The sequence below is a fragment of the Trichogramma pretiosum genome, unplaced genomic scaffold (genome assembly GCF_000599845.2).
Source record: "Trichogramma pretiosum strain Unisexual culture from Peru unplaced genomic scaffold, Tpre_2.0 scaffold30, whole genome shotgun sequence".
NCBI lineage: Eukaryota > Metazoa > Arthropoda > Insecta > Hymenoptera > Trichogrammatidae > Trichogramma > Trichogramma pretiosum.
Window position 1 is genome coordinate 538672 of NW_019641675.1, and position 23348 is coordinate 562019.

The 23348-nt window shown below is 38.2% G+C and overlaps 5 protein-coding genes across 8 annotated transcripts in view; 3 read left to right on the plus strand and 2 right to left on the minus strand.

The window, feature by feature from the left end:
- Positions 1-2917: 2917 nt before the first annotated feature.
- Positions 2918-6008, minus strand: LOC106653184 (enhancer of mRNA-decapping protein 3). The gene is made up of 6 exons (XM_014372515.2): positions 5556-6008; positions 5268-5453; positions 4965-5197; positions 4768-4886; positions 4446-4706; positions 2918-4351 (listed from the first exon to the last, which is right to left on the minus strand). The coding sequence occupies exons 2-6, from the start codon at positions 5429-5431 to the stop codon at positions 3758-3760; spliced, it is 1371 nt and encodes a 456-aa protein (XP_014228001.1). The 5' UTR covers positions 5432-5453; positions 5556-6008; the 3' UTR covers positions 2918-3757.
- Positions 6009-7273: 1265 nt separating this feature from the next.
- Positions 7274-8394, plus strand: LOC106653118 (endocuticle structural glycoprotein SgAbd-1-like). 2 transcript variants are annotated; one of them, XM_014372373.2, is made up of 4 exons: positions 7274-7438; positions 7504-7720; positions 7780-8267; positions 8340-8394. In XM_014372373.2, the coding sequence occupies exons 1-4, from the start codon at positions 7424-7426 to the stop codon at positions 8367-8369; spliced, it is 750 nt and encodes a 249-aa protein (XP_014227859.1). In that variant the 5' UTR covers positions 7274-7423; the 3' UTR covers positions 8370-8394. The 2 variants fall into 2 exon arrangements, with proteins under 2 accessions (XP_014227859.1, XP_014227860.1); XM_014372374.2 differs by having other exon boundaries at positions 7783-8267.
- A 2518-nt stretch (positions 8395-10912) lies between these two features.
- On the plus strand, positions 10913-11961 carry LOC106652984 (SRR1-like protein). The gene has a single exon (XM_014372194.2). The coding sequence runs from the start codon at positions 11031-11033 to the stop codon at positions 11874-11876; it is 846 nt and encodes a 281-aa protein (XP_014227680.1). The 5' UTR covers positions 10913-11030; the 3' UTR covers positions 11877-11961.
- A 129-nt stretch (positions 11962-12090) lies between these two features.
- Positions 12091-14442, plus strand: LOC106653068 (adenosine deaminase-like protein). The gene is made up of 8 exons (XM_014372303.2): positions 12091-12203; positions 12392-12491; positions 12571-12698; positions 12767-12955; positions 13043-13277; positions 13335-13470; positions 13547-13647; positions 13711-14442. The coding sequence occupies exons 1-8, from the start codon at positions 12184-12186 to the stop codon at positions 13894-13896; spliced, it is 1095 nt and encodes a 364-aa protein (XP_014227789.1). The 5' UTR covers positions 12091-12183; the 3' UTR covers positions 13897-14442.
- A 1629-nt stretch (positions 14443-16071) lies between these two features.
- LOC106653051 (AT-rich interactive domain-containing protein 3A-like) overlaps positions 16072-23348 on the minus strand; it is a 46243-nt gene continuing 38966 nt past the window's right edge. For all 3 annotated transcript variants that reach the window (XM_014372282.2, XM_023460691.1, XM_023460692.1), the window contains exons 5-8: positions 20743-20926; positions 18332-18708; positions 16671-17183; positions 16072-16574 (exon numbers count right to left, since the gene is read on the minus strand). In XM_014372282.2, coding sequence (XP_014227768.1) covers positions 16408-16574; positions 16671-17183; positions 18332-18708; positions 20743-20926 — 1241 coding nt within the window. In that variant the 3' untranslated portion in view covers positions 16072-16407. The remainder of the gene's footprint in view (positions 16575-16670; positions 17184-18331; positions 18709-20742; positions 20927-23348) is intronic.

Consider the following 23348-nt stretch of genomic DNA (forward strand, 5'->3'; position numbering starts at 1 on the left):
AACACAGTGCTGATCTTTGTGCAAAAAAAAAATTTCCAGTTACACTACATGTTGCGAATGCGATATATATGTGTATGATGCTATATAACGATCGCGCGGAAAGCTGACGCGCGAATGAGGCAAATTTCGGGTTCGCGACGACGACGACGATCGATAATTTTTTCTAGCTTAGATATATACAAAAAAAACTCTTTTATATGATTTTATATATTACGAATGCGCGACGTTGGCCAGTCCATTTATATTCTATGTATAAATGTATGTGTGTGATAAGGATCGAGTATATATATGGACTTCTTATGTATCTGTATGTATAATACGCGCAATGAAAAATATTAAATTTAGTATCGTTTCACGCAATCTCTCTTAGTCATTGCGCTCTCTTGGGTATAAACGATTATCTTTTTATCGCGCGGAGAGCCTTCGCGCTTCTCGCGCCCACCCGACGATGATCGTGTGCCTGTGATTATATTCTGTGCAACACTGGTGTGTGTGTCTCGCGCGTCGCGATCGTTCCGATCGATTTCGTCGTTGTGGACAACGAGAGATCTCGCGTATAAATAGCGGGCCAATAAACGTGAGAATTTAGAAAAAAAAAACCGAATTCTTGTTTTAAAAAAAAGTCAAAGATCGTATGTAATGGAATATTTGTCTCGCGCGAAACTGGGTCGTTTCTTCATAAATTTCTGAAATTACATATAAATGACCCCAGGTAGTTGCGCAAGGCTCGTAAAATTTACAATTGAAAGCGAATAAAAAATGAAAAAAATGTTTTAAATCTCGCGAGCCGATTATAATCGGACAAAGCTAGCTCTTGCCGCTGCTATATATACATATAAAAAAAAATCATCGACATCGTCTTCGTCGTCGTCGTCGACGCAGTCCTCATGCACATTGCACACGCGCGCATTTAATAATATACAATCTTTCTTGTGCGCGACGTCGCTCGCACTCGCAGGCAGTCGCACGAGAAGGCGGACGGGAGGAGCAAGGAGGGGACGCGAAACGATGATAATGCATGCACGACGCGAGAGAGAAGCAGCGCGTCTCATAAGTCGACGTCGTTGTCGTCTCTCGTCGACTCGATCGTGTAGTATCGTATAGGCTCACCTTGGCACGGCCTATGTCGGCCGCTGTTCTCCGTACAAGACGCAGCGGAGAGATGGGGCGGATGGATATTATGCGCGACCGCGAGGAGCCTTTTGCGCCGCGGCGAAGACGCTGCTGCGCTGACCAAGTGCAGCTGCTGTGGCCGCACTTTCCGCAAAGACCCCGTAAACGGCAGAGACGCGATGATTGCTGCGCTGCGGCTGCTGCTCCTCTCGTAGACGAGGCAGGCGACGCAAACGACGTTGACGAAATTGGCTCATCCCACACACCATGTGATGACACGGGTTGCCGTTACGAGCTCGCTTCGCTCTCTCCGACGATGACCTTTTCTTTGGCTTTGTCGCGACGATTTTCACGTGCTCGCGTGTGCTTGCACAGCCTTTTTTTATTCGATATATATTTGCTCGCGCTCCCTCGTGACTCGCGGATGCACCGCGGACGATCGCGTTTAAAAAGTATAAGATATAGCTGTATATTTTATCGAAAAAAAAGCACTCGACGTCGATTAAAAACGCGTTTACGACGATAGCAGTGGCATTCAATCGAGGCGCCAGCACACATGACACGCGCACTCACATAAGCCACGATCACACACTTTATACCAATTATTATACACGCACTCGCGCACGATGTGTATACACTACTGCTGGGTATCTGCCCAAATTTTTCAACACGAACCGATGTTGACGGCTGAAATCGGAGCCCGGAGAGCAGCGCACTTCGCCTAATACGTATTATGTAGATATTCGAGCGCGCACACTTCAAGCACGTATAGGTATAGATGTATCCAATTGATGAGTACGTAGAAAAAAAGCCAAGTATAACGTGATTCGATACGATCGTAACGTTGCGACGGCTAGCTATTGCGGCTGTGTATAGAGAGCTTCTAACGACGAAAATGCGTACGATTCATTGGCGCGTCAACATATAAAGACGAAAAAAAATAGATAAACGAGAAAAAAATCCCACTTTTTGACACTACACCTAACACCACCAACGTTACGTGTGTCCAAGAATGTAACGCGTGCTTATGTATATGTATTGTATAGTAGTACGAATCGTCGAACACAACGCGTGCGTAATATGGCACTCTCGAACGTCCGAGTGACGACTTGTTGCTTGTGGCTCTCTTTTGACGCGCTTCGACGCTGCCTTACGTGTGTGCCGTGTGTGTGTGTGTGTGTATGTGGTATTATCGTCGTAACGCGCTCTCCGTGGCCTATAGTCAGGAAAATTCGGAGGAATGAGAAAATACGAAAGAGATAGATGATCTCAGATAAGGCGGAAAAAGAGAGAGAAGGAAATCGATCGATGGATCCGCAAGTCCGACGGAGCCGATTATCATGTATCGAGGCTTGAGCCGCGCGCTAGAAATGAGAAAACAGCGGTGGCGAGGAGGCGGACAGCCAAAGGAGAAAGAGGAGATGGAGGAGGAGGAAAGGAAAAAAAATCAGAGCGCGTCTATGTATGACGAGCGTATTATACTTGCGTGTGCACTCACGCGCTCGTGTGTATTTATTAACTGCGCAAGTGTGTGCGTGTGTTTGTACATATCTGAAGTGTCGAGAGCGAGTGAACCCAACCGACGAGATAAGATGCTGAACGTCTTTCAATCACAAGGCGATAAAGAATCGCGGCTACGTTTTCGTTTCGTTTTCTCTATATCCGCTGCGAATCTGCCGTGTCCATTTCTATACGATTGTGTGTGCGCAGAGTAAATATTATGAGATGATTATGGGAGCATGAGAGAGAGCACATGAATAGCTCCAAAATTGATATGTCACGCAAAAAAAACATTTACACTCAATTATTCGATTGCTTGAATTTTAATTTCGAAATCAAAATCAATGTTACACATTTAATTCAGGCGTTGGATTACATTGGTGACGTGAAAACAATTGAAACGAATAATTTTCACGAATTTAAAACTTATTACACAAGTTCAAAACATAAGTGCAAACTACAACGTACACGTTGAGAAATAACAATAAAAAATCACACTCAAAGAAAAGAAAGAAAAACGAGACTACTTTTTCAGAATTAATTTGACAGATTTCCTTCAACACTTTTATTTCATCAATAGATCATGTCTGGTTATTTAAAACGCAATAAAAATCGCATTAATTTGCGCTTACTGTCACTCAGTATATCAATTTGAATCAGCAAGATTTTCATGATCAACAAAACCCACTTGCAAAAACTTCTGACCCTAATAATTTTACAATTGTTTTATACATGCGTGGATTTTACAAACCTTAGTAAAATATCTCTTGACTAAAATTAATAGCAAATTTTTTTGACAGATGACGAAAAACTAAAACATTTTTTTACACAATTCTCGAAAATTATATTCGATAAGTTGATTAAAACAAAATAAAATTTACAAATTTTGAGATATTTCATAAAGATCCCTTTAAATATATTTCGAGACTTGAGAAAACATTTTTTCAAGGTCTCGATACTCAAAACGTGTCATTATTATAGTTCCACTATTTATTGTTTGATTCAACTTCAAAAGTGGTATCTTCGCCCTATCATGAGCACAATATATTCCACGTTTATCAGTCTCAATGAAAACAAAGTTTCTTTGCGTTCGGTTAAGCCCATTTAAATCTAGTACTTTTAGCCGTGAATATTAACAAAATTGCTAGGAACTGTTCAAGTACAAAGGCATAACAAATTTTGGTCCGAATGGGGACCTGTAATTAATTCCAACATCCAGAAAAACTTTGTTTGGTAGCGCTAAATTACATAGATATAATCTACCGTTGTCTGCACAATGAGACAGAGGTAACGCTGAAACGAGACTGTACTTGCTGACAATACCTGGCGTACCAGTAGCAGGAGGTTCAATGGCTAATACAGACGCGCGATTATTGTTCGCCCACTTAGCAACAGCAGGTATACTTCGAGGTGATTTCTCTTCGTATAGTGCGAGAATAATAAGATCTACTGCACTCGGTAATTTCTTTACATCTACTTCGACTCGATTCCCCGTGTAACGGTACAGCGAAAGTTCTTGCAGCAGGAAGATATCTTCTGAGCTCTCAACATAAACAATGGTTTTGACACCATGCGATGAAAGTTGTCGAGCACAGTTTATACCTGCAGCACCTGATCTGTGAGGTCCACAAAGTGCTACGACCGTAGGCCACTGATGCGCATTATGAGGGCTCAATCGATGGGCTCCTCCTAAAAGTTGTAGACTGATTTCTGTACCAGCTCGACCGAGTAATTCCACCTATAGACAAAAATAATTTTTTTAGAAAATAAAATTCTTTTCAGAGTATAGATGAAATTTTTATTTTAAGGTTTGTATATAAGTTAATAATTACTCTGCGTTCCCAGCTGATTCCAAATCTATCGGCAGCTCCAATAAGTTGTCGATGAAGTTCTAAGGAAACACTAGGAATAATTAGACCATCATCTGTTACGTACTCTTTGGACCCTGCACACGGAACTGCAATTTGCCTGAGTGCTGTTGGTTCTGACTCGATGACATTTTCATCGTGTCTGTATCTGCCTTTGTTAATGCCTTTATTAGCCTGCTGTTGAACGGTTTCTGGTTTTTTAGAATTGAATTCTTGCCACAAAGCCTGAAATCAATTTATTATTTTAAATTGCAATGTACTAAAAATTATATTTTTTGAAACTTACTTCTTTATTAAATAAAGCTAAATTTTTTTCAAAATCAAAATCTTGGTGTAACGATTGATCAATTGGAGTACCAAAAGTATTTTCATCTCTGTCAGTCATTTTCTTTCTTCTTGATTGTTCTACAATATTTTCCATAATACTCATTTAAAAATACAATAAATATAACATAAAATAAATGTTTCAATGTTTTTATATACCTGAACCATTTTTCCCATTTGCATTTGATGTTGCTTCACTGTAAGTAGAATTATCAACTGGTGGTTTTTTTGCAATGTTTACTTGTTGTTCTGGCGCAGATGGTACAGCATTTTTACTAGCTTTTTTTGGAATTGGCCTCTTAACTGTAACTTTACTTTGAGCTGGTATAGCATTTTGTGGCGTACTTTTTTCATCGACGGAGACAATATCAACATTTATGATGTCTTTAGCCCTATAATTTGAACATTGTAACAAAACACAAACTTGTATAATAGCAAAAAATTTTGATGAATATGAAGAACCTTATAGTAACACGAGGTGAATCACATGGAACGCCATTACAAAAGGCTTTGGCAAGAGTGACAATCTGATCATTTAGAGCAATAATTTGGCCTTGATAGCTACTGTTCCCCAAGTCTTCAGTACACTTGATGGACACGGTGCATCCCAAAAATTGTTCAGACATCCTGAATTCTAAACCTAAAATACTAAGCAAAACATAGCTATAGACTTCTTATGTACAAGTAAAAGGATATTCTGAAAAACTCCAATTATTCATGTCCAGAATTGACCGATACGCAAAACACTACCTCGTTTGGCTCAACAATGAATGATCCCAGCTGCAGCAGCTGACGAGATGCTGCGCTGCGTCGCAAAACAACAACAACAACAATCGCAGATAAGAGCGAATTGCGGTTATTAACGGGCAGCTACAGTCCGAGATTCAAACTTATTATATCGGAGCAGCTTGAACGTTGACGTCTCGGACGCTTTATCCAGCCTCGCGCGTTATACACGACCTCTTGGACGAAATAATGTAATCTCGCGCGGAGAGAAAAAAAGGCGAGGAAAAAGCGAGTTGAAAAGCTCGCCTTGGGAATATATCGTGAAAAACGGACGACGTATGTATGGTGTACGCCGTAAACACTAATGTTGTTTATATCCAGCTGCACACACTAGTGGCTGCTATATTGTAATTTTCATGCAGAGCGAGAGATATATGAGCTCACTAACACGCACGCAGTGCCGCGGGACTCACGCACTACATCTACGTTCACGCATACACATTCATCATGGCTTATTGGCGCCCCGCGCGAAACGTTTACAAAGCTTCTTGTGCGGCGGTGGGTAAGTTCGCGTTTTGCGCGAAACGGCTCGAGTTCCGCGACCGTCGCAATTGTACGAAGCTCGTTTCGGTGACCAACGGGGGTAATTAGTTGTTTGTGTCAACATAGTTCGACGGAATCTTCCGCGACTCCGAATTATTTCGAAGAAAATCGGTACCTTCCATTCTCAATATTTGACTTTTTGCGGCGACATTTCAAGTTCAAAAGCAATATCGTCTCTGTTTTTATTTGTCGAAAATTAGTGCGTAACAGTTAGTTACTTTGGACTCATTTTCAATTACTGTTTCGTCATGTTTAAAGAAAAACCAACACGATTTTTTAAATGATTTTTTATATAAGAAGATCACAAGACAACGCCGATTTGCGCGTGGCACCATAGTTCATAAACTTGTTCTTTTTATTCATACTTTTACTAGTCATTTTATAATCCGAGAGATAAAAAGATAAGCGATTTAACGATATCTCTTCAATTTCACGTATAAATGTAAACAAAACGATGATTGACAATTTTATAAATGCGACATTGTAATGTAAGATTAATTACCATGAATAAAAATGTTCAAGTTACATCATTTTTTATATTAAAGTACACATAGACATTCGATCGTATTACTCCCCCTAATTGGGATTTGCATTCTTGCTTTGTATTGGATGGCAGATATTCTCGTAGAATTAACTGCTGAACGATTCAAGGCGAAATACCGATTTTTTTTGACTCGGCTAATTTTGACGCGTAAATAATAGCGCAATCTTAATTGCCCGGGAAAAAATACATTATTTATAAAAAGAAAGAACTTCTGCTTGCAGCGTTGATCATACCACTCTTTGGGCAAGGTCGAATGAAAAATGTTTGTTATTATGTCAGTGCCGAGGCGCTCGTGTGAGAAGCTCGAAAGATGCGCCTTTCACCTTGGCATTTCACATTGAAATTTTCTACGTATAGACCGTGACGACGCCGGAAACATTTCGATCTTATATTTTATTGTTAATCGTTGGTACGAAAAAAAGGACAGATGCAAAATATTATAAGCGCCGCATCGGTATGCGGCGCGTTTATTTACGGATTCGTAAAACCCATTTGTTACTTTTTTTTTCATTTGTTTGTCTCGTTCTCTATGATAATGAGCCTGCGCGTCGCTTTTTATACATTATATTATATATTAATATTATTGTTATGTATTATGCACGTGCACGCGCGTGCGTCCTTTTCTTGAATAATGAAGAAATTAACCATGCGAGGTCTATATAAAGCCCGAGGAAGAGATCCTGATTCGTACCAGTTGACGCTCAGATTTACTCCCGAGAAGTGATAGTTAACTCTATAATTCGACATGTTTGTGTTAGGGGTAAGTCGATAGAATCAAATAATTTTCAATGGCTGAAAGAAATTTAATTTGAAAAATATAAGCAGATACTCCTGTTGGCGGTTTCGACGTCGTTGGCTGCCCCGAGCGTCTACTCGGCACAGGCACAGTCCTACTACCAGAGCGACGAGCCGCACGTCCAGCACGGGCAGAAGCCTCTGGAGCAATATCTCAAGCAGCAGCAGAAAGTCGCCAGACACGCATTGGTAGTCGACTCCGGCCTCCAGCTGCACAATCAACCTAATATTTTCTTCGACGGTTCGAGTGAGTATTACACAATTTATCATTGACATTCGAAATTGATATAATACACACCTACCCAGCAGGCGAACCGGCGTATCATCGTAGCTACGTCCAACAGCCGGCCGCGACACAAACCACCGTTGACGACTCCGACGTCGTGGAAGCTGCCGAATTCGGCGCTGCACCCCCGAACCCCGAACGAGGAGAGCCCGTGGTCGCCCAAAGCAAGTACGCCAAAGCTCGGATCAACGATCAGGAGACCGACGTCGATTTTACCAGCGGCTTCGTCAACAATTGGAGCTCCGACTTGGGCATACAGGTGAGCGAGCAGGGCCAGCTGACGCACATCGGCGAGTCCGACGTGGTCGTGTCGCAGGGTCAGCTGTCCCACGTCGACGACGACGGTCACCGCTACTCGCTCAAGTACACGGCCGATCAGAACGGCTTCCGCGTCGAGGGCGATCATCTGCCGACTCCGCCGCCCATACCGATCGGCATCCTCAGAGGCCTCGAGTATCAGAAGAGCCATCCCTGGGTCGAGCCCAGCAGCACCACGGAGGCAGTAGTGGTACGGTCAACCATAACATCAATTAATTTCTCACAGATCGCAGGTGAATGATTTATATAATTAATGTTTCAGGAGGGTCAATATGTTGAAGCTTACAACTGATCTTGACAAAATTTTTACATTTCTTACCGTGCAATGTTGAAACATTTGAAAAAAATTGTTAATAAAATTATATTTTTTACCTCTAGAATATAGATCATCTCGATTTTTATTTCTATATTTAACCCCTGAATTTTGCACAGCCACGTAACGGTAGTCAGAGTTTCTATTCTGTGACCATGGTGAAAGGAAATAAATTTAGAAATAAAAAAACTAACATATTGCTACCGAAAATCGTTTGAGAGGGTGTTATCGATATTTTTCCATTTTTCGACTATTTTACTTTACTAGTATGAAAAAGAGCTTGTTTCTAAAAAATACATGTTATAGTGCATGATTTCAAGAATATTCTGTAAAAAATTCATCAAAACGATTTAAAAGTATCGATAGGACCATAATCGCTCCCCCCCCCCTTTCCCATCTCTTTTAAAATCTCTTTTAAAATAGGCATCTATAATAACAGCTGCAAATTTTGAAATTTCTTTATGATGTTTTCAATTAAAACTGACAAAAATTTAATCAATCAAAACAATGAAATTCAAAAAATTATTGAATAAATTTTTTTTTAATTTATTTGAATTTTATACAAAATTTGATAAAAGCAAAAAATACTGCTAATTCGATTACTCTTTTTTCACAGGTTATTTCCTTATACGAATTTTCTCTTCAATAATCTTATGAAGTTACTATTAGTTATGTTCTGCGTCTATGTGTATTTTGAGATGATTCTTGGTTGATAATGTCTTTCCGCAAATATCACATGAGCGGGTAATCTCATTGTGCACCGAATCGATGTGGATTTTGAGATTATCTTTTTGTGTGAATTTCTTTGGGCAAAAATTGCATGTGTGTTTGACACTCTTGTGCATCGTGTCGATGTGAAGTTTGAGACTACTTTTATTTGCAAGTTTTTTTCCGCATATGTCACAAGAGTGGGTAACACCATTATGTACCATATCGATGTAGATTTTGAGATGACTTTTATGTAAAAATGTCTTTCTGCATAAAACACATGCATGGGTAATTTTTTTATGCACCGAATCATTGTGTAGTTTGAGATTACTTTTTTGTAAATGTCTTTTCGCATATTCGACATGCATGGGTAGTACATTATGCACTGTGCCAATGTAATTTTTGGAGTTATTTTGGTTGTTAAACTTTTTTGTAATTCTTCTTTTTTTATTTTGTTCGATAAATTTACGGTCAAAATTCAAATTTAATTCTTCTGTTGTGCCACCAAAAATGTTCTGTTTTACTTCACCCACGATTTCTATTTTAGTAGTGTTTTGAATTTCATAACAACCACTATCTTTCATATTCTTCAAGTGATATCATCGTCAATTTTTTCAATTTTCGACAAATCTCCACTTTCACATGCTTTACATTTTCACATTCAAACATTATTTCCAATTTTCTGTTAAGTTCAAGTGTAATGTTACATTTTTGAATGGTCTGTCGAAAAACGTGAGAATTGTTCTTAAAAAAACAATTCCAGTACGAGTTACATATAATTATCAATACTTACAAAATTTTCTCGTTGGAAAAGATAAAAGTTGAATGTTTTTAAGATCGGGTTTCTCGTCAATTTTTTCACTATTATTTTCATTAAATGACTCATCACTGGGCTCCTCATTCACTCTGAAATCACCCCAATCGTATCAAGTATTTTGTTATAAAATTGTTGTAAATTCAATCTCATAAAATGAAAATTACCTGACAGCACAATTAAGTATATCAATGAATTCCATCTTTCGTGAATTTCGTCAACATTCAATGTTTTTGTGGTGATCGAGTTGACTATACGAAAAAAATGACGAAGGACACGGATCTGTACTCGTTCTATTGTTTACGTTGAATGTTATGAATGTATGACCTCTTCATCACGCGGTGTTGCCCGGTGGGCGGCTCGCGGTGTTTTGACGTACATCGGGTACACTGTATATACATGCCGTATTGGCTGTGTGCGTAACCCGTAGCGCCCCCAGTTTATAAGCATATTTAGCATATTTGGGCATTTGGCTGCTATCCCGACCATCCACGTGAACATCACGAATACGAGCACAGCAATGTGCAATTCGCCATGACTGTATATACTTGCATATAGAATTTAAATTGAATTTAATCATATATTTATAAATCATGTTACGAAGTTTAGAAGTTATCAGTGTAAACGAAAAAAATCTAAGTCATTATAATATCATTGAAGAAATTACTTCATGTATCTTATGTCTAATCAATAATAATAAACATTTTTCTATAAATGATATATTATTACGGAAATATGAAAAAATGATTTTTTGACCGACAATGAGCTAGCAACTATAATTTCGAATGACTTGAAATGAACTAGATTTTTCGTCGATATTTCGCTCCGATAGTATCAAATGCATAATGAACCATCGTGCCCGCGTGCTGCAATTGCAGTAGGCCCGTCCGTTGTCAGTAACTGCGCAGCAGTGTATCGACGCGCCTGGTCTGTCCGTAGCAGACGACTTTGTCAAGTGTCAGTCGAACAACTATAATCATAACCTCTACGGCAGGTACTACATAATATCTCTTAGTTTTTACCTTCTAAATCCTTTAGTTTTCCTCTTCCACCCATTGTTTAGACCTTGTATCGTAAATTTTATTTTTAATTTTTTATGTCACATTTACTTGTCGATAATGAACGATCTCGAAGACAGCGGCGAATTTCAAGTCGTAAAGCACAGCTCGCGTAATAAAAGACGTAACAATCGACCGAGAGTTAATAGCAAATTTGTAGCAGACAATAAGGTCGTGGACAACAATGTACCAGTCGAGGAAATTTTCGAAAAAGTGCAAGCTGCCTCTCAGAAATTTCACGAATCTCCATTTCGTCAAACGCTGCTTTACGAGTTGAATAAAGCTCTGAGACAGTTGGACTCGAAAGGCATTATTGACATTGTTTGTTATGGTTTGGGTAACTTTTCCGAGTTCAATTGCCCCAAATATCAATTAGCTGCATTGCTGACTGTTAAATCAACTTATTCGGCGAATGTTTTTGTTTACGATCCGCTCTTTACTAACAATGAAAGTCAGTGCCTCAAGTTATTGAATCTGAATGTCATTGAAAACAATGAGGAAGGAAAAAGACTGATACAGAATCATACCACCCTAGTGTTCATGCCTCATTGTTCCAAACAGTTAATCAATAATTTCTTGTACACCAATTGGTCACCTCTAATAAAGAATTGTATTTTATTAGGTAACAGTTGGTCAGATATAGAGTGCCATACAACGGATGCTCTGTTTCAACAAACTATACATTATATGTATAAATTGAAACCCTATGTAACAGAAATTAAACTGCAGAACAACTTTCAATATCCAAACACCTTCAGCGGTACATCTATTCATATTTTTACTAAAGAGCAATTAGATAAAATTCCAAGTGATTTTTGGAACAAAAAACCAGAATTGTCAAGGGACTACAACGATCAAGAATTCATTGCAGCTCGACAAATAGTTTGTACAGAAGCATCACAATGAATCCAAATGTTACTTTATTGCGTCATCTGGCACATGAAATTCGTCATACTACATCAACAAAAGCTGTAAAAAATAATATGTTAATGAACTATATTGTTGAACAAAGCCGCTCACATAAACCAACAACAGAAGTTCTATGCAAAACTAAGGAGGAGCTGCATAATTTAGGACAAAATTACTTGTGCTATCTCAATTCTCTGAGAAAATATAATGAAATAAACACATACTATAATTCAAAGGGAGAGCGCAGTATTAAAGAAACTGCAAATCTTGTTGGATTTAAGCTTCCTCATGATCCACGTTAAAAATGTTAAGATTGTTTATTAGGTAGTTATACGTATTATATGTAATAAATTTTTGACCAAAGCAGACTGCATTGTTTTTATTTTTGAAACTATTTAAAACTGTACAAAAATCCCACAATCTTTTCTCCCATTGAATCTTTCTACTTTGCTGTTTAAAAAGTTTAATAAGTTAAGATTTGTTTTTACATAATCTTGAATATCTTTTCACAGACTTGAAACCATCTTATACATAAACATGGATTGCAATGTATCTAATGTAAACATAGAAACAAACAAAATAGTAGAATTTTGTTATAATTTACCTAAAATTGTAAGTAAAAATTTTACAAAAGATTTTGATCTCATTTTTTATCTATTAATTATTTCTGTACATGCATTTTTTACTTAAGGAATTACATGCTCATTTGAATGGTTCTCTTAGTAAAGAAACCTTGATGAAGTTATATAAACTGAAACACTCAGTTGAGAATGATAAAAGTGAATTTTTTGACTTCAATAAATGTGCAACTATATCAGAGTAAGACTTACTACTTTAGTTCATGTGCCTACCATAATTCTGATTCACTTTGAATTTTTTTTCAACAGAATATTTGAGGTTTTCAATTTTGCTTACTCAGTGACAACTTCTCAAGAAGCCATTTACACAGCTACTTATGATACAATAAAAGAATTTCATGCAGATAATGTTGTATATTTAGAATTACGAACTACACCCCGAATAGAAAGTGGAATGTCAAAAAGAGAATATTTATTAGCAGTTTTGAAAGCTATCAAGTAACAAGATAATATTATTATACCTTTATTTCATCTTATACCTTTATTACAAAACGATCTTGAATGATTGATTTTTTATATTTACAGAGATTGTCAAGATGAGGGTTTGGAGATCATAGTGAAACTTTTAGTATCTATCAATCGTAAGCGAGCAGTCCGAGAAGCCAGAGAAAATATTCAATTGGCTATTGAAATGAGCAAAGAGTATAATCAAATTGTTGGAATTGATTTGAGTGGAGATCCAACAAAAGGAGATGCCTTCATAGATCTTCTTAATCAAGCGAGACAAGCTAATTTAAAAATTGCAGCTCATTGCGCAGAGGTAATGAAAAAATGTTAAATTAAAACTTTAATAAAACTAAAAGCAATTCCATTCCAGGTTGCAAATGAAAACGAAACAATTGATATTTTAAGTTTTAAACCTGACAGACTAGGTCATGGCACTTGTATTCATCCAAATTTGAATGGATCAGAGACACTTTACAATGCATTGCTTAAATCAGAAATTCCAGTTGGTAATGAAACATTTTTTCCTGTACTCATAAAAATATTTAAGATTGTAGCATATTAAAAAATTGAGTTATCTTTCAGAATTGTGTTTGACTTCCAATGTCAAATGTAAAACGGTTCCGAATTTCAAATCTCATCATTTCAAGTACTTATATGATTCAAAGCATCCAATTTGCATATGTGTAAGTTATTTATTTACTATTTTTGAAGTTTACAAAAGTATAACTATCATATTTTTTTATTAGACTGATGATAAAGGAGTTTTTGATACCACCTTGAGCCAAGAGATAGCATTATTAATGGAGCACTTTAATTTAAACAACAGCGATGTCAAAAATTTGATGTTATCAACAGTGAAATACACATTTGCTGATGATAATGAAAAAAGTAAATTACTAAAAATAATTACTGATTTCGATGCTAGTGCATAATAGGGTTTCATTCAATTTAGAAAGTCAGTTCAAAGATTATGTTTCAATAAAAAACATACAATTTTGAATACTGATTTGATTTATTATCCAATCTTATTATGTTTTATTGATTATCTTATTATCAACAGGTTAACTACAGGGCGAGTCTTTTACAAAATATAAAAATTAATTAAACTTACAAACATTTTCTAATAAACTAAAACTAAATAGTAACACTTGATTTTCTGCTTCTTATAATAAATCCACTGCTTCTACCTTTCCTTTTAACTTTCATCTTGCATACAAAAGTTTTACTCAATAATTTTTTTGACAAGTCGAAAAATGTTCATTAATTTGCAAAAGTTACTGTTATAAGATAGCCTGTTGAATAAAATTAAAATAACATTCGGATACAACAGTTCCAAAAATTTATTTTCATTACTTTACAAAATATGAAGGTTACTTATATTTTATCCACACATACTTGAATAAATTATAGCTAAAAAATTGATATGCACTTCAAAACAAGTAGTCGGAACGCGATGAAAAGTACTTAGAGAAAAACTATCACATATAGAAAAATTAAATATACTTCTATAATGCAATATATTGCTTTTTGATCACATAAGACAAGCATGCTTATTTTATTGAATTTTTGCACTTAGATTAATGATCTAAAGAAAAAATAAATAAAATATCGCCTTTATTTACAAAAAAAATTTCAATAGACCTTATAAAAGTAATAACTACTTAAACTGTTGTATGCATTATCTTATTCCGATAATTTTTTAAATCTAAAATTGCATATTCTATAGTTCATTGAGTAATTTCATGATTAGATTTTTATATATTTACTTTTCAAATAAAGCATTTCGATCCATGTAAAATTTAATTTACAATTGATTTTTAGTACATTCGATGTCAAGCATGTGAATCTTAAACTAATAGTTGTAATAATGCGGGAACAAAACAATCATTCAGTTTGTTAATGAAAAATTCTTTAAAAATTTATTTTATTTAATTTTTCGACTACATATGAACATTAAGATGCAAAATATAGTGCAAAGTTATCATAACATTTAATTGTTTTGAAATATTTGATTTAGTTTTGAGATTTTTAAATATTTTATATGATTAGAGCGTTTCCAATATGCATCAATATTAATAAGATCGATACAATTTGATGTAGATAGATAAATTAAAATTTACTTTATAAATAATCATTAGTCGTAATCTATTTGGATCTATGACATTCATGATAATATTCTTCAGACTAAATTTAAGACACACACTTAATTACAAAACAAAAAAGAATAAGTTTTGCATTTTATCGTAGGTTTTTACCCTATGATAACAAAACTGTTCATATCTTTTTTGTCTCTCAACTTAATATTATGTCTTGTATGAATATTTTTCGATATATACGTCTAGAACATTCATAATTAAGATAAATTTGTATAGTAGTGCGAGTGAAATGAATTCATGTTTGCACCCATATTGTAAACTAATTTTTTAATCTGCGTGCTTAGTTTGAAATCGTAGTCGCATACTATGTACAAACTTTTTGTGAAAATGCATACTGATATGAAATTAAATAATTAAATAGACCTATTCTTGTTTATGTACATAATTTACAAAAAAAGCAAGCAATGTCTAAGAGACTTTTTGAAGTCAACATGGCAGCCTTTCCTACTATTAAAGCTAAAATATATAATAAGTATGATAGATTTTGTATGATTTAAGAAACTCATTTCCAAATGGTTAAATCTTAAAAATCTTTATTTCGCGCCTTTTCCAATAAAACGTTTTTAAGTTTCTAAAAAAATCATTTACATCTTTGTTAAATAAAAGTGTAAAATATTTGGTGGCTATACAATTTTTCTTTTCCATTCAAAGAAACTTATAAATAAAAAAGTTGTTCAGTTGGTCAATTAAATAAACAAATAAATAGACTGATTTGATCAGTTATAGTGTTGAACTATTTCAGTCAACCAAATTTTTAAAAATTTCTTTTTTGGTTTTAGTTTAGAATAGTCGTTGTTATAAAAATTTTAAACAAATATTGAAAATGATCCTCCTTTCCTTAACTTAACTTTCGAATGAGGCTAAGGCATTTTAAAAAATTCTTATAAAATGTCAGCTAATCATTCAAACGGATTTCCTAGAAAAAATTTCCTAGATGATTGAAATATTCACTTTGATTTGTGAAATTCCAGCATAATTTTGAAGCATAAAATAGATAAGATCGATCAACTAAAATGTTCATTTTACTGCGCATAGAGCACATAGGCGCGCGCAGTTACACAGATGTAATGCATAATATAAAACTCCTTATGCAATAAAATAAACTTAATAATAATCATATACATACAAAATTAAGTATAAAAAAGTTATCAACGTATTTAAACATGTCAACTAAATCGTCTTTTATCGCATTTACGTTACTATGGGCTTTTCTCCGACTATGTACAACGATCCTTACGAGTAAATAATTCGAAACAACTAATTATATGAGATGTATTATGCGTCGAATTAATTTTCTGCGCTCTCCTTATCCCCGGCAGGATCTTCGTTGCTGCTATCCTCGTCGTCGTGATTGACTTTTTTCTTATCTACCGATTCGGCGGGATAGAGTACACCCGAGTACATAACGCCGTTAATTTCCATGTTGATTGACATAGACTTTTTGTTCGATCGATCTGAAAATGGAAAGAAAAAATACTTCAGTACAAGCTGCGAAAGCAGGGTTTTGTGATTTTTTTTCATCTTCGCCATCGAACCCTCGTGACACGTACCTTTGCAGCGAACGACGCACTGTTTCTTGGGCGTCTGGTTGACCAGCTCCTCCTCGGGTTCGCGCTCTCGTTTCGTCACGGGCTTGGGGCTGCGCGCTACGGGCGACGATGACGTCGAAGTTCTCACACCCAAATCCAGAGCCTCTTGCTGCTCTTGCTCGCCGACCGACTCCATGGAGCGCAGAGGCGGAGACGTGGTGTTGACGCGCGACGGCGGCGGGGGCGACGACGAGGCTACTCCGGCGGCGCTCAACTGATTCAAGCCTATGGCCGCGGCCGCGGCGGCCGACACTGCCGGGTGCATGTTGTTATTGTAGATGGTGTTCCAGAGCGAGTGGATCCTCGACATCTCAAGTAGCTCGAGGCCGTTGCGCGTTGGCGACAATTTTGCGGCCATACTCTGACTGGCCACTGCGGCAGCGGCAGCCATCAGATCCGCCGGTTGGCCGTGCTGGCCGTTCATCTCGCGTTGCAAACTCCTGAAGTACTCGCTCATTTGCTCGATATTCGCGCCTGCAATAATGAAACACAAAAGTTAGCTTTCAAGATCGTCTCTTGTACATATTTATAGTACTATATCTAGTTCGTGTTTCCCCAAGGGTTTGGGTACATTTTAAAAAAAATTTTTTTTATAAATTTTTTTTTTATAATCCATTTTTTATAAATCCAAATTCTATAATCTTATAATGTTACCAATATTTTTATTTAGCAAATCATAATGCGCAAATGATTGTAATTGAATAAGATTAATAAAGTTAACCGAAGGGGTATCTTTAAGCTCAGTACGTAATACTTGTGCGGGCGGTGCTTCGGGATGAGCTTTCACCAATTGTAAATTCTCTGGACCACCGCTGGTCACAGCTCGGGCACTACACTGACGGGTCTTTTTACAAAGCCATTACGCTCGTTGTCCTATAGTTCCCATGGTTTTACAATACAAAAAACCTGCTAAGGATAGAGGATAACTGGAACGTCGGGATTTCACCAACTCGGCCATGATATGTATTAAAACCGTTACTTTGTTGCCTATCGAAGACGTTATGATGTATAGTTATTAAATTCTGTTCACGAATCTGATCGGATCAGCTCTGCTGTATATACATATGTTGACAAATAAGTCGGTGAGCTTGGTGTATACATACGTTGCATACGTGTAAATTTATATTTAGAAATTAATTTTATTATGAAAAACGGTATTATAAATAAATGTTTTTATAAAAATAGGTATTATAAAAAATGGATTATAAAAATTTGAATTTATAAGAAAAATTTTATAAAAAATGTCCCCCCACCTTCCCCAAGGGCTATTGGCACGAATAGCAAAACGTAGGACGTACATAGACGAAGCGAGGCAAGGAGAGTAAGAAAAATGAAGGCAGACTCGGGTGCGCAATGTGTGTGTGTGCGTGTGCGGTTGCAGAAGAAAAGCGGCAATCGGAATGCTCGTTAGCGCTCGAGTCATCCGTTAACGCCTGTCGGCCACCCAACAGCGCATCTCGCGCCGATCAATTATCATTCCCTAGCTCACCCCATACACAGTTCCTTGCTCCTATTTTATTTCACGGTGCGCAACGCGTGCAAATACACGAAAAGTAAAAGAGTAAAAAAAGAACGCAAAAAAAGGATCGTCGAAAGAAAGAGTAAGAAGAAGAAAAACTTACTGGACGCTGCGCCACCACCGAGCTGCAAGCTCGCCGCCGCCGCGGCGTTCTGTTGCTGCTGTTGCTGCTGCTGCAGCTGTTGCGAGTAATGATTCAATTGGGCCTGCGAGATGCCGTTCATGCCACTGGGTCCGGCCGATTGGCCGACTCCGGAGCCCGCGACGAGCTGCAGAGGCGCCAGATTGCTCGGCAGCGACATGGGATTAGAGGCGCCGTTCATGGCCGCCCTCGACATGATCTCGGGGGTGAGCTCGCGATGATTGCTGTAGGTCGTCCTGCGGCCCTCGCGCTTGTTGCCGTCTATGGCCACGGTTAGCTGGTCCGGCGTCGACAGATTCAGCTTGTCGCACTCGTACGCGTACAAGTACTTCATGTATCTGTAAGAGTAAAGAAGAAAAATAACGTTAACGTTTGTAAGGTATGTGTACGAATAACTGACATTGTACGTTGATGTATGTATATAAATAAATCGAGCAAGCTGGTCACCGATCAGCCGTTTGACGAGAGAAACTAAATAAAGATCCAACGGACACTTGAAGCGTCGCCATGTGAGATTATCATTCTTACGATCAGCAACCATACAGTTAAAAACAAAAGAATAGAACAATCACGTTATAGTATAAGTTCATCGTTCGATCGTAAAAGAGTTGCCAAATCTCAGCCGCCCGCTGCTGCTCGCGGCTTCGAAAGAGGGTTTAATTAAAGTTAGCCCCCCTCTCGCGTATACCCCCTTTAGTCGCGCGTACATGCGCGCATTCACAAGTATGTGTATTGGTGAATTTTACACGCACGCCAAGTGTGCGCTATATGCGGACATAAAAAAAGCGGGCGCAGAAGAGAGCCGAGCCGAGCGCGCGGCCCAGACAAGACAATCGTAAAAAAGCGAAACGACGCGAAGTTTCGAATTATAGGTCTTCGCGTTGTGTTGTGTTGTGTGTGCCCCGGCGTAAGATGATGTGTGGGGCAATACAAGCGATGCACGCCAGATATCGACGTATGTATGTGTATACGGCGCGGGGAGGTTATTATTCATTTTATATCGTGCTAAAAAATATATTCTCGGCAGCGCGAACTCTCGTCTTTATATTATTATTAATAATAATCTATATGTACTGCGTGGCGATCGAAAGCTTCGGGCGGAAGGCGGCAACGTCGTACCAGCTGTTATTGTTGCCCAGGATATGAACTTTTCGATGGTATATTTATAACGGTTGAAGGACGGATGATCTTCAGACACGAAATTTTTACCTTCGACTGCTCTGCGGCGACTTTTTTACGACTTTTCGCTCGCTCCTCGTCGTCGTCTTCGTTTTATTTTCTCTCCCACTCTCTGTCTCGCTTTTTCTCTTCCGACATCGGTAATTTGTCCGGGAGAATTAAATTTATCAATATTATACGAAAATTGATAGAGGGTCTATCATTATATTTTTTTCTTTAAATCGTCCGAAAAATGCCGGAGTAAAAAATTTAAATCATTTCTCGGAATTTTGGTATATGCATGGCCAAAGATCAAACATATCTCGAGTGAAAAAAGGAGATAGGGAGAGAGAGAGAGAAAGAGAGAGTTACTTTGAGTATACTCGTCGCGAAGCAATAAGATAATATTGAGTTTTTCGTCGTCCACGTCAAAAGCAGGTGAAATACGCTATATACACTCGTATACGTTCGATCGAAATCATCCCGAGGACTAAAAGCTTGAAAATTTCACGCAAGTCAAACAAAAGATCTGTCGAAATGTACGAAACAACGCGCGACTGCGCAAAACAAACGAAAGGGACCTTCTCATCTCGTCTCATTTCTCTCGCTCGTATATTGTACGCATGCAGGTTTATTTTTGCGAGAGATGAAAGTGACAAGGGCCGCTGCTGCTGGCTCTAAAGGGTTCCTCTTTTTCATATACGTATTTTTTTGTTGAGTTGGAAGAGCTCTGCTATTTGCTCGTACTTATCAAGTACCTGCAGTGTGTCTTATATACGCCTTTTTATGTTTTATTTTTATTTTTATATTAAGAAAAGAAAGGGACGATTTTGTCCTTTTTTTCTGGAAACGAGAGTGGCAGGAGGCGAGAGAGCGAAAAAGAGAGAAGTTTTGCAAAAGAACAAACGCGCCGACAATCGCCGATATCTACGCGCTTACATGTATAAAACGAAAATAATAATAAACTAATAAGTACAGTTGTATAATAAAATCCGTGAGGAGGAAGTGCAGAAGTTCTCTCTATTTGAGGAAGAAAATCGATATCGACGTTGATGGAGGCTGCTGCTGCGATGCCTCTCTTACCGCAATGTTCGGCGAAGCACGACAATAATTATCCACGGGGCCGTACTGTGTCCGATATAAAAGCAGTGGCGGTGGCGGGCCGCATTCACGGAATAAAGCGTAATATTATCTACATTATATTGGCTACTCACTGGGTGCGGAGCGTGAACGCCGCCGAGGTTATCGACGCGGGCAAGTGCAGTCCTTTGATGATCTCCTGCCACAGCTTTTTGTTGATCACGTCGACCAGTCCACCCCGAGCTACGACGAGATTGTACAGCTCGTAGAGATCGAGCACGTGCTTGGCCATGATCGGTAATCGATTGATCGGTGTACCTGCAAACAGTAATGAAATAATTGAGTTAAATACGTGTATCGATTGACCACTCCTAGTAAGTGTTGTTGTGTAATTATCGTAATATGTGCACATTTTTCGGATGCAATTTCGACGACGTTGACGAGCAGCGTTGCGACTCGCGAGTCCGAAGTATAATCCTTGAAAGAAACGGTCTACCTACACGCGAGTAGTTAGCTCATAAAATCACAAATTTACCGAATAAGGTCGCGTAGGAGAGAAAAAGAGAGTAAGACGAGAGACGAGACGAGATACGTCAAGTACGATGTATAAAATATATGGCCGGCCATTTTTTCTTCTCTCTCTCGCTCTCTCTCTCTCTCTCTCTCTGTCTCTCTTTCCGAGTGCACGTAGCACTCATATTATACATACAGCGAAGATACCGCACATGGACAATGTATATGGGTGGCGCGCGAGCAAACGAGTGGGGGAACCGGTAATTTTGGGCTATCAGGCGGCCCAGGTTTCATTACGTATTATATTCCGTACTTGCTATGTATAAGGTGTACGTACGATATGTGTGTGTGTGTGTGTGTATGTTGAATATATCCTCCACCATTGGAACGCGGCTGCGGCGGCGTCCGCCGCGGTAATTACGCCATGATATATGCTCCCCTTCTTATATACGCGATAAACCAACCACCAGCATCAAACCCGACTTGGCAGAGGGGAAAAATGGCGGAGGTTATTATATTATAACATATATAATATATCAAGAGGCTCGGGCTTGTTATATTTATATCTTCTTTCTTTCTTTTTTTCTTTTTTGTTGCCCTTTTTTTCGTGGGCCTATATGTGTACGCGCGCGCGCACAAGGCACACGAGAAAGAGAAAGATGTATTATAAAGATGTACTTGGATAATTACATAGGGGCAGATAATATTTTGTCTTACGCGAGACCTCTCGAAGCCATGAAGCTCGCCCAAGCATCGTGGTAGTATTTTACATTTATAATATTCATGAAAATTTGCGACGATGAAAATGTTGAAAATAAAAAACAACAACGGCCAACAATGCAGGTGCGATTTTTAGCCCGATTTTTTCTTTCTTTTTTATTCGTTTTTGTTTTCACCGCATTATTACTGTTTATATATATACGTACGTAAAATGCAGCGAAGTAAAAAAAAGAAAAAAAAACAACAACAACGACGATCATTCCGCACAAACCGTGTGCGAACCCGCGTGAATTTCTATTTATTTATAAAAAGGAGCGGCGGCAGATTTCAGGACGCGATTACGACTTTTCTCGTTAGGGCGTCCAATCAGCAGTTATTTTTTATAATAGCCTACTACCGCCACCGCGCGCCATGCCTCTATAGGTATATAATGTATACGAAGGCCTCCTCTCTTAGCGACGTTTCTCTCTCTCTTTTATTCTTTCGTGTGCCTTACGCGACGAATCGACGCCCTTTGCTTCTGATATTTAATATCGTAATTTTACCTCTCTCTCTACCTCTGAATTTTTTTCGTTCCGGACTTTGGCCAGTTCGCACGATCGATCGGCTGCAAAACGATTCAGAGAATCTAACGCAAGCGCCAATCGGCACGATTGACAATATAAAGTATATAATGTGTGTTGTGTGCATAAAGCTGCGCCTGCTCTAATTTTTACCTCATGAAATCCTTATATCGAGGAATACGAGAGAGGTGTGTCGGATTCTAATAAGCATTTAAACACATGCGAGCTGCCTCCGACCATATAGCTCGCGACCTCTTGGCTTCGCGCGCCTCGCCGTTTTATGCCTCTTCTATACGACTTTTCCTGGAATCTTTACTACTAGCGCACGTATTATCGAACCAACATCGATACTCCTTTATTTTATTTTTCCTTTTTTTTTGCGCTATTTCATCGTGTGCATACTTTTACGAAAGAAAAAAGGGATTACAAAGCCGTTTATAGGTACAATGCAACGTGTACGACTAATGCAGCTCGAGAGCTCTAGTTTTTTTTTGCACCTAACAATTTGATCGAAGTTAAATCGATACGAACCGAGGTTGAAATTAAACATTTCTCCGCGCGACCTCGGGCGAGAAAAAGAAAATCACTCGCTTTGCCTGTTCATTTTCTTTCTCTTTGTTTTTTTCAACTTATTTTATTTTACTTTTTTTTTAATATGCAATCCGTGCAGGCGCGACACACCGAAGGAAGTGCATTACTCGAGGGAGGGATCTCAAAGTCGTATAATACGGCGGCGGCGGTGAGAGCGCATGGGCACGCGTATTATATGTACATGCTGCAGTTATAGCAGGCAGGGTTAAATTGGCATGCAGGGGGGTGGAGTCGGCTCGCGCGAGAACGGCGTGAAATACACGCGACGTTTTTACTACTTTGCATGATTATTGCGTGCCTCTCGCGAGTTCTGTAGTTGTGTTTGTGTGTGTGTGCGCTGCGTTGGTGCTATT